The 16,143-nt window shown below is 45.1% G+C and overlaps 1 protein-coding gene across 3 annotated transcripts in view; it reads right to left on the bottom strand.

Moving 5' to 3' along the window:
- Positions 1–201: 201 nt before the first annotated feature.
- The window catches only part of TANC2 (tetratricopeptide repeat, ankyrin repeat and coiled-coil containing 2), a 199,768-nt gene continuing 183,826 nt past the window's right edge, over positions 202–16,143 (bottom strand). For all 3 annotated transcript variants that reach the window (XM_083708920.1, XM_083708922.1, XM_083708921.1), the window contains 5 exons: positions 15,481–15,613; positions 13,956–14,047; positions 11,685–11,831; positions 10,025–10,125; positions 202–8,441 (listed from right to left, as the gene is read on the bottom strand). In XM_083708920.1, coding sequence (XP_083565046.1) covers positions 6,497–8,441; positions 10,025–10,125; positions 11,685–11,831; positions 13,956–14,047; positions 15,481–15,613 — 2,418 coding nt within the window. In that variant the 3' untranslated portion in view covers positions 202–6,496. The remainder of the gene's footprint in view (positions 8,442–10,024; positions 10,126–11,684; positions 11,832–13,955; positions 14,048–15,480; positions 15,614–16,143) is intronic.

Here is a 16,143-nt window from a genome sequence, read left to right as displayed (position 1 = left end):
AAGTGTCTGTAACCCAAGGTACCACTGTAGTTTGCAAGGAGCCAAGATACATGGTGTGTTATCAACTCATAAGTCAAGGTGTAAACTAAAACTGGCAAATTAGCTGAGGAGCTACGCCTGGAAACCATGTGTCCCCATCCCCTCCATTCCACCAGCTAGATATTTGAAGCAGATGTGCTGAACACAGTAGTCAACCCAATATTTCCAAGTGTTAACCATTTATAAATAAGTACATTTTTTTCATACATACAGTTCATTGTACAGGTTACAATCTGTATACATTAGGGAGGGGCAGGGGAGAATGCATTCTTTTTGAACTTTTTCCACGTCTATCTGACAGCTCACATGTACAGACAATAAAACTCTGCTCAAGCAAGTACAGTGAAGGGAAAGAAACACATTTCTTTCCTTTTATACAGGAGTGGCCAAGAGTCTTAGCTGAGCGCAGGGGTTTGTGCGGCTGCCCTGCTGCAAAAGATCACAACTGTGTTGGTGATTCAATATATCAGTAAGAGAACAGAACATGCAATTGAATATTATTATACTGTACAGAGAAAATCCTTTACATCAGAATTATAGAAAAGCTAAAAGGAAAAAGGAACTCAGTGTCTTCCCAGCAAGTGTCTTGAAGGATGGCAAACCTTAAAGGTTTTTTTTCTTTAATACAAAGGAGTGCTGTGTTACTGTACAGAGGCAGACAAGACAGGCAAAATGCTGCAATGCTCATAGGGAAGAAAATGCAAAATGAAAGAACACCATCGGAATGGAAAACACGTTTGAACTGGTGCAAAACATTCATCCCCTCCAAAAATACCCCAAACCCTGGACCTATACAGATCAGTGCCTTGCACTCTGTGGAAATGTCAGTATCGGTAAATAACAGTGGGTACTCCTCGGAAATGGACTCAGGGTCTGGTGCATGTCCAGGCAGAACAGATTAGAACTGCCCCACCTTGCTCACGGACTCAGCGTGACAGCAGCCAGAAGAAAAAGCATCACCTCTCTCTTTCCCTTTCTAAGCAAGCGTAAAAGTGCAAAAACCTCGTTCCGTTTTCCCAGTAGCCTCAGAATCAGAAGCAGCCCCAAGCCAGCGGTGTCTGCCTTTCTGTGGGGAAAGCAGTTCTGTGGAGAAGATCCCAAAGAATTGTCAAGAATAAAACAGGGTTTTATTTGCCAGGAGGGGCCTAGTCTGGTATAGCAGGTGGATTATAATCAAGAACTGCAAACGTAATAGCCTGCTATGTAATTTCAGCCCTTAATATGTTTTTGTTAGGGGAGAAAAATCATCCAGCAATTGAGTTCAAGTAATTCGGGGGGGAGGGAGAGCAGTTCAGGTTTTCCACCCCTTTGTGCTTGTGCCCCAAGTTCTTCCTTCGCTTTCCACAGCAACCATACATTTAGTGAAGGCATCTAACATGTCAAAGGAGGTACATTATTTCTCGTCCCCGTCTAAGCCCTTTTTATAAGCTGAATTCCGGTAGATGAAGGCCCTGGGACTCCCAGCGTATTTAAGAAGAGGGAAATGGGGAGAGATGTCGCCTGCCACCCAAGAGTTTGCAAGGGGCCACCTTAAGCAGAGAAGGAGAATAATTTCTAGGCACGCAGTGATGTTCGTTGCTTTATGTAAGGCGTGGAGAAGCTGGCACTTTGGTTTTTACTAGATGACTTTCTGTGTGGATCTGGAACGGTAGCAATTTTGTTAACTGCTGCGAAAGGCCAGGCCAGTGACTTGGGCTTTCAAAATACGTGCAGGCTTCACCCTCCCCCCTTTCTCCGCAGTCTAATGCTTGCTAGAAGAAATACATGTAATAAAAGAAAAACAGCCTTCAGGCTTAGTATCTGAAAGGAAATGTTCTCCTTCACAAGTGTTCTGCATATGTGGACAGCCTCTGCCTCTTTGAAACTGCAACAGCAGGCACATTTTCAGCCACTCTCAAATAAACTCTTTACCTCTAAGTACATTTCTTATAGCTAGCAGTAGAGCCATGTTCCAAGCTGATAGCTCTCTTCCCCTGGAGCAAAGCAGACCTTGCAATGTATTCAGACTCCCATCCTATTTTAAAGAGCCAGCTCAGACTAGTTGGGTGGAATTCAGCCAACTTTTACTCAAGAGTAGACCCTCTGAAATGAAAAGAGCTAATGGAGTCATGTTCTTTAATTTCAGTGAGCCTATTCTGAGTAGGCCTAGTGTTGAATTCCACCCTGTTTCAAATTCCCAGGTGCCAGCATCAGTTTATAGGCACCCATGTGGCGAGACCCCGGGAGGCAGACTCAAACCAGGGTCAAGTTAACTGCTTGAATGCAATTAAAGTACAGCACACAAATTTCTTTGGTATGTAAATAGCAGCCATAGTGAAGCCTGCAAAACCTTGAGACTGTGGCAGAGGGTGGAGAGAAGTCTCTAAGTGTGCCAAAGTCCAGAAGGTGCTCTTTACTCCATTGGCAGCTTTCTAGAATTTGTTGCTGGGACCATAGTGGAACTCCCCCTCCTGGTCCCTATGGTTCTGAGGGTGCTCAGGTATGGCAGTTATTAACATAAGAAACAAAAATGTGCTTTTTCACTGCATTCAAGCAATTAAGGACAGGTCTCCCTTGGTCTTCAGAGAGAAGCAGCTGGTACTGCTTCGAGAGCATGCACCATAAACCTGCATCTAGATTCCAGCTCTAGAATAAGCCTTCCACTCAGCCTAGAAGCTTTCTGCAGTGTTAGAATGACATGAAGTGGTGGCATACGCAGGCATACATTCAAAGCAGAAATGCCACTGGACTATTTGGTGTATTTGTGCGGGTAAAGAGAGTTCTACAACTCCAGCTTAGAGAGGGAGACAGGTGCAGTTATTTTTACATGGCCCTTAAAAAAAAGAAAAAGCATCTGAGAGCCTTCAGGATGGGTGGGTGAGTGTTAAGCCATTCTATCACACTTTCCTGAGTAGAAAAAGCCTGACTTGAAAAGGCATTTGAATTGCAGAAAGGACAGCGAAAGAAATTACTTTGTGCTCTATCACATTGTATTTCAGGAGAGGACACAATGAGCGACCGAGGTCTAAGCCAAGAGCAAAAACAGAAGGAATTGCCTCCTGCCAACTTCTAAGACAAAAAACGGCTCCTATTTCAGCTGAGATGTGTGTTACCTGGTAACTAAAAGCAGTCACAATTAAGCCTCAGGTGCTCCTAAAGAGAATTGCTAGGAGATCAGTTCGATTAAGTCACAGCAAATGTTTCTCTTTATATTGAAAAAAGTACTTCGCCTTTTGATGCTTATGTACAACAGCTAATACTTGTGCTATATATTTTGAGTCATTGCTTCTGTTTTAATACGCTGAAAGACGAGACCTGTTCTGTTGTATTTCTAATGAAGACACTGATCACACTTAAATAATCAGCACTTATCATAGTGACAAATGAAACTGTAAAGTGCACCCCCCCATTTACAAAGAGAGCAGGTGACAAACCCATCAGTGCAAAAATCCTGTGAAATCACAACACAGTACCGGGGGGGGGGGGGGCGGAGAGGAGAGAAGAAGAGGGGGAAACCCTGCCCAATGGAAGTATTAAAACCTCGTTTTGGATGTGCATGCCATTTCTTTCACTAAACACTAAATGTAAACAGATATGGTACTGGGAACCCCATGGCAGTGAAGAGCAGAGCAAAACAGCCAAATTCAAGAACTACAGCATTATGCCATCAAGAAGATTCGTATGTTGGAACTGCAAAGGTGACAGCAACATTGTTCCTCAGCATCCCGCATGGTGGAGACAGCTAAATTTGGTTGCGTTTCTCTACTTGCTTTATCGGGAAAGACAGCAGGTTAATGCCTCAGTGCACTCCAGCCATACCAAACAATTTGGTGCGAGGATCTTTTATCGTAGCCCAAAAGGCAAACAACAATGGAAACGATTAATTTGACCTTCCACTGTCTGCTGCAGTGAAATGGGTTCTATCTTCTGCATGATACAAGCAGTTCCAAAGTAGTTGTCACAAATCTCTTAAGGAAAGGAAAATCACCGATAAACACATGCAAACATATTCTTGTTTGGTGGTGTGTCTTCCAGTTTTTAAGAGTTTAAAGTAATTTGTCTTTATAAAGCAGGAAAAAATGTCTAAGACAACACTAAAATCATAAGGATGATTCCCTACATACAGCAAGTGCAGGGGGGAGGTTATCAACCCTTTTTTACTTCCCCAGGACAACAAAAGTAACGTGTGGGGAAAGCAGGAAGTAGCTTTATCCACCCCCAAAATAAAGGAAAGCAAATTTGCACCTTCTTTATATCTTGGGTTATGTACGAAAGCTCCCTCCCCCCTCTCTCATACACACACTCACAAGAGGGTACAGCACTGTCCCTTTCAACATGCAAGTTGAAACAGCGGAAAAGCATATTCCCGAAAAATGTAGCTGCCAACCTCTGGACTTGCTGGGCACCAGTACAGCTTGGCAAGCCCCATAGCAGCAGAAGAAATTATGCTAACACCTCTTTTGCTAAGTGTTTTCTATTACTGCAGGTTCTGGAATACAACAGTTAAGAGCTGGAAAAAAAGATGTACAAAAAGAGTCCTAAGGAAAGATCAAAGTAAAAACCAAAGTAAAACAAACCCTTGAAAACATCCCCTTCGCACTCAGACAAGGACTACTCGTTCTGAGAATGAAAAGATTTCCTGAAACTGTTACATTAATCTCTTTTGTGTCTCTGAATTCCAGGACCTTAAAGCATAAACATATTGTTAGTAACACTTCCAGGTATGGAACCTGCCAACCTCACCTGAAGCCTTGCTGTTTAATGGAAATGCCTTTTCTAATCACTTTTCTATTTATAGAGAGGGACTCCTGAGGACAGCAAACGGACTTCAGAAAGAAGCCAAGTACTGAAAGTAAATCATAGGAAGCAAAGGGTATGTATATACCTGATTTATGTTTCAGAAATCATTGTATCGATTTGCAAATCCTGATAACAGAAATGAGGAACTCCCGTTTCAGCTGGGACAAAAGACTAGCCGTCCAGGGCTGGTGCAATCACAGCGTGGAGAAAAAAACAACCCCTGCTTAATTAACGGGAAGCCAGCTTTATCCTTTGTCCAACCAAAATGAAGAAAGGGCAAGGTGTGATTTTGCATTCCTTTGTGTCCCTGCTATTTCACTGTACCTCTGATGACCTTTTGAGCACCTGCATACATTCACGGATTACCTACAGCGGCATGAATCTGAAAAGCCCTTGCTACTCAGGAATGACCTTTAATTGCCCTCAGAACTCCTCGCCATCATTTTTGTCAACATCTGATCTTCTCCCACCCAGCTCTCCCTTCTCCAGCTTCTAACACTTAAGAGCATATTCCTCAAACATCAGTATCGTATTGGTCTAAATGACCAAAGTCGCAGCGCCCACAACCAGAGAAGAAGAGTGGAAGAAAGTGCTTCACTCCAAAAGTGTCAGCCGGAAAAGGAATGCCGAGATGGCTCAATGGGTCTCTAACTCAGGAAGCATTGCTAGGAGTGTACTAATACTGACTTCTAGGGGGAGGTCATTAACCGTCACAATGGGAGTGCCTGTACAAATTCTGCTTCTCTTTCTCAGTTCCCCCCATCACGCTTTCAAATGATAGGACACCTCACAGTTTATAATGAGCTTTCTTGATTTGGGAACAATACCTGGAGTGCGAATCGGTAAGGTGCTCCTGTTCCATTAGGAGGACAAGCCCACTGAAAATGGACAGGAAGTCCGATATACAGACCGAGGTAGCCGCCCACTGATTGGCTGAAGTGGAGAGAACTTTGATTTCTCCCTGAATATTTTGTTCAACTGCCTCAGAGGAAATCAAAACAGTATCATTCCGAACATGCCTTTCAAAGCAATGTTACCCGTGGAAGTCCATACCAACGGATTGGCTGGAAAGGATTTTGAAAAATTCGCAACCATGAACCCTTAATACTAATGTTCAAGCCTATCACACCAGATAAAGCAGGATGGGTTTTATGCATAGCTCCTCACCATATTACAAACAAAATAAAAGCCCCATTCTGTGCAGGTCAACAAGCTCTTTGGACACAACAAAACAATGTGGACAGCACTGCGCTGACTGAAAGAGTGCAATTTCCAAGTCAAAAGGGCTCAGTACTCTGGAGGAAAATTTAGTAAGTGTTTCAAAGCCTATATTCAAACCAATCTGGATTTTGAAATTTGCATTTTGTTTTTTCAAAGAGCTGGTTACCTCTCTCGAGCGATTCCTTCTAGGTCAGCCCCAACACCGTGTACTAACATTGCCTAATTGACAGCTGAAGACATGTACAGTGCTGGCTTTATCTGAGGTCAGCTGTGTGCAGCAAAGGGTTTGGAGCATGTCTTAGACTGCCTCATCATCACACAGAAAAAACCCTAGTTGGTGGCCTGCTAGGTGAATGAAAAATTCAAAAAGGGAGGAAGAAAAACAGCAGTGTAATGTGGGAATTCAGCCGGGAAAAGTGTGCTGAAAACAAGGCTCTTACTCCAAGACACGTCCGTTTCACACATTAGACTCCACAAATGGTCTCTTTGGTTTGATAGGGGATGTCTGTCCTTGCCTGGAGTCTCTGGAGAGTTGCCTATAGAGGTTGTCCTGATACGCCTGTGCAACAGGCAGTGTCCTGGCCACCTTAACATCGGGATACGAAGAGGTTTGGCTAACTCTCTCTAGGAGGTCTCCTCGGGAGCCATTGGCCAATATCCCATGTGGGCTGTAATAGTCGTCTTCAAGCAAGTGGCCATTCTGTGCATTGTTGGTTTTGTTATAAAAGGCAATGCTGCTGATTGAGGAAGGCGGGCTGAATGTTTCTGGCTGGGATAGGTTTCCTGGGGACGTGGGGCTTATGACGGTATCCACTGAAGACACAGCCCAGGTTCGGTTCTGTTGGTGCAGGTGGGGATACTGCTGAGTCCGGGCCGTTTTATCAATGATTCCCATGAAAGGTGTGGTCCTGGAGCGGGCAGGCTCGCTGGGGTAACCACCCTGCGTTGGAGAGACTGGGGAAAGCTCGTCGCATGACCTGTCATAGGCTGGCTTAAGGGGGATCTCCATCTGCTGAATAGAAGCAGAAGGGCGGAAGGGGGGGTTCAGATTGGGAGCGGATGAGATGCTATTGCTGGAAGGGGAAAATCGGAGGCCAACACTTTGAGAATGAAGCAGAGGCCTTGGGGTTGGGGGGTGAGGTTTGATTTCATTGGGGTTTACTGCCATGGGCCTTCGTATCAAGTGAGAGATATCTGGCGAACCTAGCTGGCTAGTGGGAAGGGAGGAACGTTCGAGATCGAGCTTTGTATGACAGACTGGGTAATAGGAAGCTGACTGGCTGCGCCCGATCTGCGGGGTCTGATTATATCTCATCCCACCACGATAGGCAGAGGAAGGCCTCTGTGGAAGATCCTCTTTAGCCAGCCCTCCATGCTGGCAGATGGCCCCTGCACTGAGACTGGCCTGAACGTGCTGCATGGGCCGCCCATCCCCCACTATCCCCCCAATGGAGCTCTGGTAGACCAGCCGGTTTTGGCCAGCAGCCACTTCCGACGACGACGACTGGTATTTGCTGGTCATTGAATGGGCCACCTGGCCGTAAGTGCCTGTGGGGATCACAGTACTGCAGTGCACAGCCGAACTTGGCTGGTTGCTTCTGACGATCTGTGCCTTGGCAGGCTGCAACCTGAGCCCTTGCTGGGGGACTGCAACAGGCAGCGGAAGCATCTGGAAGGACCTCTGTGTCATTTTGGAGAGTGGAGACTTTGGCCGACTGGGAAGTTGACTGATGCTGGGTTCCTGCTGATATCGTACGGGTGAGCCGGACTGAGCCCTGTAGACACTCATGCTATCTGCTGGAGGGCTGGCTCGGTACTGAGGGCCTCTACGAAGGGGAGAAGGAGGTGGGCTTTGATACTCTTTCCCTTGGCTACCTACTGGAGGTGGGCTAAAGCGGTAAGACGAGGCTTGGTGAGCAGGAGATGTGTGTGCTGGGCTTGGCCTATAATGGGAGTTCTGGTGCGTTGGGGAGAGTGCTGGGGAGGTGGGCTGGTACCCTTGCCTTGTTGGTGACCCCACAGAACTATTTGACCTGAAGTCAAACACCTGATGTGAGCTAAGTGGTGAGCTGGAGATGTAGGCAGAGTCTCGGTGGGCAGGAGAAGAAGGTGGGCTCTGGATGATGGGCAGAGTTTGGCTCGGCCGTGACTCCGTCTGCAAGCCAACAGAAATGTTTTCTTCTACATCTTGCTCAAGGTACTCCTCTTCCAAGATGTCCTGCACTGCATACAACTCTTCGTGCTGCGTTTCAGGTTCAGATGCCGCAAGAGGCTCTTGCTGTAGTTGCGCCTGCGTCTGTCTGCACTCTTCCTCCACCCTCATCAGCAGCCGCTGGATCTCACGGTTGTTCGGACAGAGCTTGATGGCCTCGTTCAGGTCCTCCAGCGCTGCTGAAAACTGCCTGCTCGACCCAAGAGAGGGGACAAAAAAAGAAGAACCAAAGTTACTCTGGATCGGAACGGATTTGGGAAGACTTAAGCAACAAGTTTCTTGCGAAGAAAAGCATTGCTAGCCATGGTGGGGAGGATGTTCCGAGTCCTGTAAGAACCAGATTCTTCAGCCTTTGGCTGTTTCTTCCATTTCCACGGCAGAGGACACAAGCCAGTTTTCCCAAGATTGCTCTCTTGGAAATGAAGGGAACAAGGCAGGGAACTTTATGGTATGCAGGGTAGATTTAGCTGTGCCCCTCCAACTATTTAAGGTCTGAGCTTAAGACCTTACAATGCTCCGGGCAAGTGGCAAGCTCTGGCCTTCCTGAAGCCAATGCATTCTGCTCTGAGAATTGTTCTCTTGGGAATGAAGGGAACAAGGAAGGGAGAGAGTGCCTGACACAAGCCCACAATGCCTTTGGCTATCTTTTGAGGAACAGAAGGGTGGGGAGTTTGGGGGGAGGTGGGTTGTCATTTACAGGGACACTGGTAGCTTTTCAACAAAACAGTCATCTACTCGAATGTGATTGCGATTGGTAGAGAATATCCTCTATGCCCTTCATGCATTTCGTTTTATTGTTTGGTTTTTTAAAACACAACAATTTCCCCAAGCCCCAAAACTTTTGACCTCCCCTGACTGCTGATGCTAGGAGGCAAGGCATGGTATGGCAAGGGAAGGCTTTTTCTTTCTTTTTTTAAAGTGGTATAATGGACCCTGAGTGAAGAAATGTGGGAAAAGTCCCAGAAAGGAAATTGGTTGCCAATTTATTGCAAGCAGTGGGGAGCCGAATATGAATGCATAAAAGAAGGGAAAGTGTGGCTCAATTCATAGAGCTCTGTTTCTGGAATGGAAGTTTAATTATAGCAGTGAGAGACCCAGACGAGGGTTTATTGCCACTTCAGTGGGTCCTCCTTGAGCTGAGAGGTTGAACTGCAGGGCCTCCAGCTCAGCCGTGATGATCAAATGGGTAGGTACAAAAGAAACTCTGGAACAAAACAAAGCTCCAAACAGTCACAGCAGGTACCCTACTCCTTGAGCTGAGCAAAGAGGCTAGCAGTGGCTGAAAGGCCAAGCTCTCCAGTCAGTTCAGGATTCTGAAATGTGATCCCACCTGCAGCAGATGAGCCAGGCCCCTTTAAGCACCAACCAGAGCACAGATGAGATACAACTGGATCCCACTGCTTTCATAGCAACAACTAATTTCGAGCACAGAGCAGAGCAATCACTAGTTAACCCCCAAACATGCCCTCCAGTTGCTCAGCTGCTGCATGCTTCAGTGATGTGAATAAATCTAGCACTGACAGAATGCTTTTGAGGACACTATGGTCCAACTTACAGAATTACTATATTTGGAACTGTGGAAGGTGCTCAGCTTAATGGAAGAGGGCGAGTTTCTTAACCTGGTATTTCCGAAGGTTAGAATTATAGTCTCCCTTGGGCAATCAATTCCCTTGCTGTCGATTCACTTGTGTGGAATGGGGGCGTTTTTGGAATGTGTCACACCCAAACCTCAGGAGAACAGAACCTTTCATTTCTCTCTGGCTCTCCTCTCACCTGCTGCTGCGTTTGGCCCTTGCTCTTGCATAGTAAGCTTCATAAGATTTCGGTTTCAGCTCCAGTGCTTTAGTAGCAAATTCCTCCGCCATTCCAAAATCCTGCCATCACAATAGGTGCGTAGATAAGTCATTGAATATATACACACACAGAGAATTTGGGAAGGAAAAAAAATAATAATATGACATGGAAATATTTTTATATGTGGACTTGGTATTTTCCAACACTGACGTCATGTCACAGATAGCTGGTATCGAGAGATCCAGCCCTGTTTTGTGAAGTTACGAGGTTATCCACTCCCAAGCTGAGCCTATAAGGACTCAGTTCGTTCCTTGTGTGTCTCTTCAATCGGTCTGCTGTCACTTGTGTCTGCCCTGGAAACCTTGCTGGATATATGATTCTGTCAATTCGACAGGTCTTTAGTGTACGTACTTATTGTTAATCTTCTCCCTGCACCGCTAATCTAAAAGTGCAGCCTGGACCTTTACATTGGGCACTGTTGGAAACAGAACTTTCCATCAATCTGCTCTTTTCATTACCTTTTTTTTTTTTGGGGGGGGGGGGTTCTCTTGAACTGTGTGCTAAAGGAACACGTGAAGGGGTTCACAGCTGCACAGCTTTGCCCCTTTCCAGTTTCAATTCTGGCTACTCGCCCTGCAAACTGTGATTAGGCCGAATGTTTCGGTGTAGGGCACCTTAACACGGCTGCTGACTCTGGCTGGAGTGAATGGCTGCAGTGAAGCTATGCAACACAACCGTGCAATGAGGGCATTCAAGTAAGCCTCTTCTTATACAGTAACTCTGAAATTTTTATGCTAACCAATAAAAAGGAAGAGGCAAACCTTGGAAAGGTTAAGAAAACCCTTCAAAATGGTCTGGATATGCTCAATGGGTATGTTTGGTTTTATACATACATTTTTAGTTTCTTGCTTCTCTTCTCCCTATTAAAGCACTCCCTAAACAATTTCTGCAAAGTGCTAATGTAAGTTAACTCTGTTTCTTAGCTCTGTGGCCACACTTAACTGATATGATTAAAACATGTCTATTCTTTAAAATGTTTGCATGCCAAATCCTTGACTTTAAATCCAAATGTGTAAAGCTTTATTATATATGTTGGCTTCTATATTGCTGAGACATTGACTGGATTCCTAGCATAAACAGTATTGTTTCTCTTTCACCCACTTCCCATGCTATGTTTTTAGACACAGGAACAGATTGCAGCTAACGCGAGTTGTTGCCCATCTCCAGGGGGAGGATGGGAGGGTGTGGGGTATGTGTTTCTGATTCTGAGTCACTGCTCTAAGAGAAAGCAGGAGCTTCAGAAGGCTATGACAGCATTTCAAGTCCGACAGCATCCTCCAATCTGCACACATACAGACATTGAGAAGGAAAAAAATCAAAGAGAGCTATAACAGCTGTTTTTATATAGCGATGAATTTTTAATTGCTTGAAATTAATCTCAAACCATTGGCTTGGCTGTTTCAGAACTGTAAAATGCCAGTGCTCTGTGAAGGACAACCAGGTTACAAAAAAGGTGGAGGTTTTCAAGGCCATTCCAGGAGTCTGGGAAAGAGTCTGGTTAGGGAGTGGTTTAGGAACAGGAAAGGGAGCTGGGAAAGGATCATTGCCAGGAAGGGGCTTTGAGAAGGAGGCCACTTACATTCATTTTCCTCCGGCATCTGGAGAGGTTGAGAAGGAGTGACACCTTCAGTTCCCGGAAGGTTTTCAGGTCCTCTCCAAACCCTTCTCGGGGGAACTTCTTCAGAGCATACTGGTAGCGCTGGGCAGCCTCCTTCACTTTCCCTTTCTAGCAGAACGGCAAACAGGTCAAAATGCACCACTCAGTTTTCTATTTCAGCATTCATTGTAGCAGTTATAAGACAATCACTGAAGACAGCTGAATGTGCCTACACAGTTGCATCAGAGGGATCTAGAAATAAGCATGGCAGCTGTCGTTCCTGGCTGAATGAAATTTGGCTGCATGGAAGTCTTTAAGAGAAAAGCTTCCCTCTGTAAATTAATTTCTGGCATGCTCTTAGGTTTCTTGTTCCGATACTGGAGGGAGAAAACTTAGCACAGCTGAAAAGCTCGGACCCTAGAGAATGGTTAGGTGGGTTTTCTTAAGATGCCACTGGATTGACTGTAAATACTAAATACACTGGGTAAAGGTTAGCTCAAAGAAAGAAGTGCCAAGATTGGGCACATCATGGAAGTATGTCCAAAAGTATTGCACACATTGGTACTAGTCTGAAGTGACCTGGTCAATTACTTGTCCATCTCACCATGGACAGGGGACCAACGAGAACACAACTGACCGACTAACAACATGTGCCTGACAGTAATATCAACTGCCCAAAGGTTCCTGCCAAACAGAACCTCTTCCTGTACTACTTTGACATAAGGCCTAGAAAAGAGTGGCTGTTTCCCCCCCACACACACGGCTGATTTCCCAGCTGAAGGAAATATTGAACTATTAATGGCCTCCCCACTATAGAAGCAGAAGGATTTCAAGGATGGATTTGGCAGGAAAGAGCATATTGCCTACAATACCACTTCCAGTCTCCTTTTATTTATTTATTTATTTATTTATTTATTTATTTATTTATTCACTCACTTTATGAAACCATTTCTATCCCACCCCTTGCTGTTGCAAAAGGAGACACAGCTTACAATATCTACAAATTACAATTTTATAAGAACAACAATATACACTTATCAATCAAAAACACATGAGAATCAGTTAATTTTGTAGGTTTGTTTGGTTTATCTGTCAGATGCAGCAAAACCATCCCAAGGTATAATGGTTAACACCTAGCAGAAAATAGCAAGGGAGGAAACCAACTACAGTCATACCTTGGAAGCTGAAAGCCTTGGCTACTGAACAAATCGGCTCCTGAACAATCAAAACCTGGAAATGAGTGTTCTGGTTTTCGAACTATTTTCAGAAGCCGAACATCCAGCACGGCTTCCGATTGGCTGCAGGACATTCCTGCAGCCAATTGGAAACAGCATTTTGGTTTTTGAATGGTTCTGGGAGTCGAACGACACCCGGAACGCATGCTGTTCGAAAACCTGGGTACCACTGTACAACTTTCATAGGGCAAGGCATTCCATCAGCTTAGTACATCTTTTCTGCTCATATCATCATAATATCTACATTGGATGGCAACATCCCATTGGCACCAGCAGAGGCTTTGCTCCCAAGGCAAGTAGCAATGTGGTGCAGAATTTTAATTTTTAGTGCAAGGTATAAACTGTAGCCAAGCAGTTGCTCAAGATTCTGAATTAGGAGAACCACCTTGATTCTAAGAAAGCTATTCCAGATATTGGAGAACATAAAAGTGCTTTGTGGTCGTTGCTACTGCTGCTGTTTTGCTTCACAAAGCCCAGCAATTTAGTCAAGCAATGATGCTACGGACAATCCTGTCAGACACAGGGCTCAATGGGGTCTGAAGTTCTGTGGACATGCTGACTGTATGCATTTAATCCCAATGGCCAGATCAAAACATCAAAAATAAAGAGATGTTCTACAGTGGTAACCATTAACTTAGATGTACTGCAGTGTTTTGGAGTAATGGTCATCTGCTACTGTCAGGACTGCTTGTGCTAAAAATTAAAAATTAACTGACGCACATGAATTGTGCAAATTAAGCACATTTATATATACTTGCTCATTTGAATTCAAATTATTCAAATTAGGTTCTTTTAGCCACTGAGAGAGTGCAGAATAAAGAAACATCATAGACTTGACACCCACTCAGTCACCCTGTGGCATAGTCAGAAGAGCAAGGGGGGGAAATGCTTTTTTAAAAAATATGAAAGCTCAGGAACTGTTTTGATGCAATTGAAGCAGCAAAGAAATAAACACTGATAACTAGATACAAGGTCGTTTACTGATACTTGGTGAAAAGCTCAGTTTTCCATCTCTCACCTTGTAAAACATGTCTCCTTCCTCCATCAACTTGCTCAACAGGATGACCATGATGTCTGGCTTGGAGGTGGCCATCGCCCAGGTTGCTGGACCTGTAGTGTACAGGATGCATGATGGGTAAAAAACTCATACAATGCAAAAGGTGGTAAGGGAGGAAAGCTAAGGTGGATAAACATCCTGGGGGGGGGGAGAAATTTCTGCTGGAGAGAACAACTGCCAACCCAAGGAGCGTGGGGTTCTCACAAGAATGCTTCAGACTAAAAACGCCTTTCCCTTGCAATCTTTTCTTTCAGCTCATTTGAAATGATTCGCAAATTCTGGAGAAGAAGGCATCAATATCCACCAATTAGCATTGGTGGGAAGTAAAGACAGTTACGTTCTGGAAAATGTGATTAGTGAAGAAATCAAAGGGTTTAACAGACAATATAGATCAATCCATGTAAGCTTTAAATATGGTATGCTACAGCAACCTGGATGTATTTGGGGCTGAAAGTTTATTTGTGGTATATTTGTGAACAGAGTTTTAAAAATATTCGGTGCTTCAGAACAAGGCTCACTTCAAACAGGGCTTATACCTGCGAAGTACTTTGGATACACTCCCCTTCTATTGCAGTCCAAGAGCCCAATTCTACAGCTGTTTTATGTAGGCCTTTACAAATCCACCAAGCCTTCATGGTCTCACTTGGCAAGCGAATTGTCAGATAGGGGAGTTCTCAAACAGCCAGAAAGGCATGGGGAAGCATTTCAGAAGGCTTTGAGTAAAAAAATAAATTGGCAGCATTTTAAAAGTGAATTAGGTCTTGAGGTCAAGTTATTCTCTGCAACAGTAAGGGGGGGGAAATAATTGTTTGAAGGTGAGAAAAAATGAAAACAGAGGGAGAGAATGCAGGCAGGCAAAACCATAGAAGAGAAAGCAGAGCTGTCAGACCACCAAGCTGGATGATGACAGCAGTGATGTATACCTCGTGGTCGACTCGGTAGCGTCTGACAGCCTTTGAAGAAAAGGAGAAAACAAAAAAGTTGTAGAAGAGGGAGAAAAGATGGATGACGGTGAATTTAAAAAAAAAGAAAAAGCAGCAGTGAGAGGCAGGCAGCATAGCAGCCAAGGCACCAGCAAATTCCCTTGTGACGCGAGGGGTTGTAGGGGAGTAGAGCAGTGGAGGCAATACCCAAACCTGGAAGCATCTACAGAGCAAGGAAAGCAAGAGCGGACAGCAGCATATCAGCACAGCAGCACGGGAGAACCGTCGAAGTGGTGGTCATTCTCAGAGGAAAAACCTCATTAAGAGTTACTCCCCCAGTTTGCCAAGAGCTAGGCGGGGGGAAATCCAATGTTCGATTAACACAACACAGCAGCCAAAGCACACAGGAATGCTGGTATTCTGCTGGTGAAACAGAAGCAGCATTCTTTCAAAACCAGACATGCCTTTTTCATAGAAGTGCTGCATGTCGGCACAACCTGGGAGGAAATATGGCTCTTGAGAGATTCACAAGGTGCGTTTTCTTTTCTTTGACTGTTCCCTACCTATCTTGGCTCCTTTCTTCAGTAGTGTGACAACAACAGAAGTATTGCGGCAACCCACTGCCCTGTCGAGGGGGCGCATCCCACTGTAATCCACATGCTCAATCATGGCACCGTGATCCACCAGGAACTGAACCTACAAATAAGCAATCAATTGAAATCAGTATCAGCCTGGAAGTCATAGGCATTATGATCATGCAATTAAGTGCAGGTTTTTGACCTCAAAAGAACTGAGAGTGGGATGCTGAGCTAAAATGGCAACTATTTTTATTCCTTCACCTCATTTGACTCCTGAAGGCACTTAAGAGTTGGAATGAATCAAAAAGCCATCAGATCCAACCCTTGGCTCAAAGGTAAGGTAAAGGTAAAGGTAAAGGGACCCCTGACCATTAGGTCCAGTTGTGGCCGACTCTGGGGTTGCGGCGCTCATCTCGCTTTATTGGCCAAGGAAGCCGGCGTACAGCTTCTGGGTCATGTGGCCAGCATGACTAAGCCGCTTCTGGTGAACCAGAGCAGTGCACGGAAACGCTGTTTACCTCCCCCCCCCCCCCGGAGCAGTACCTGTTTATCTACTTGCACTTTGACGTGCTTTCGAACTGCTAGGTTGGCAGGAGCAGGGATTGAGCAACGGGCGCTCACCCCGTCACGGGGATTCGAACCGCCGAC

This window comes from Podarcis gaigeae, assembly GCF_964106915.1.
Source record: "Podarcis gaigeae genome assembly, chromosome: 13".
NCBI classification, from domain to species: Eukaryota; Metazoa; Chordata; class Lepidosauria; order Squamata; family Lacertidae; genus Podarcis; species Podarcis gaigeae.
This window is presented reverse-complemented; position numbering and strand designations above follow the sequence as displayed.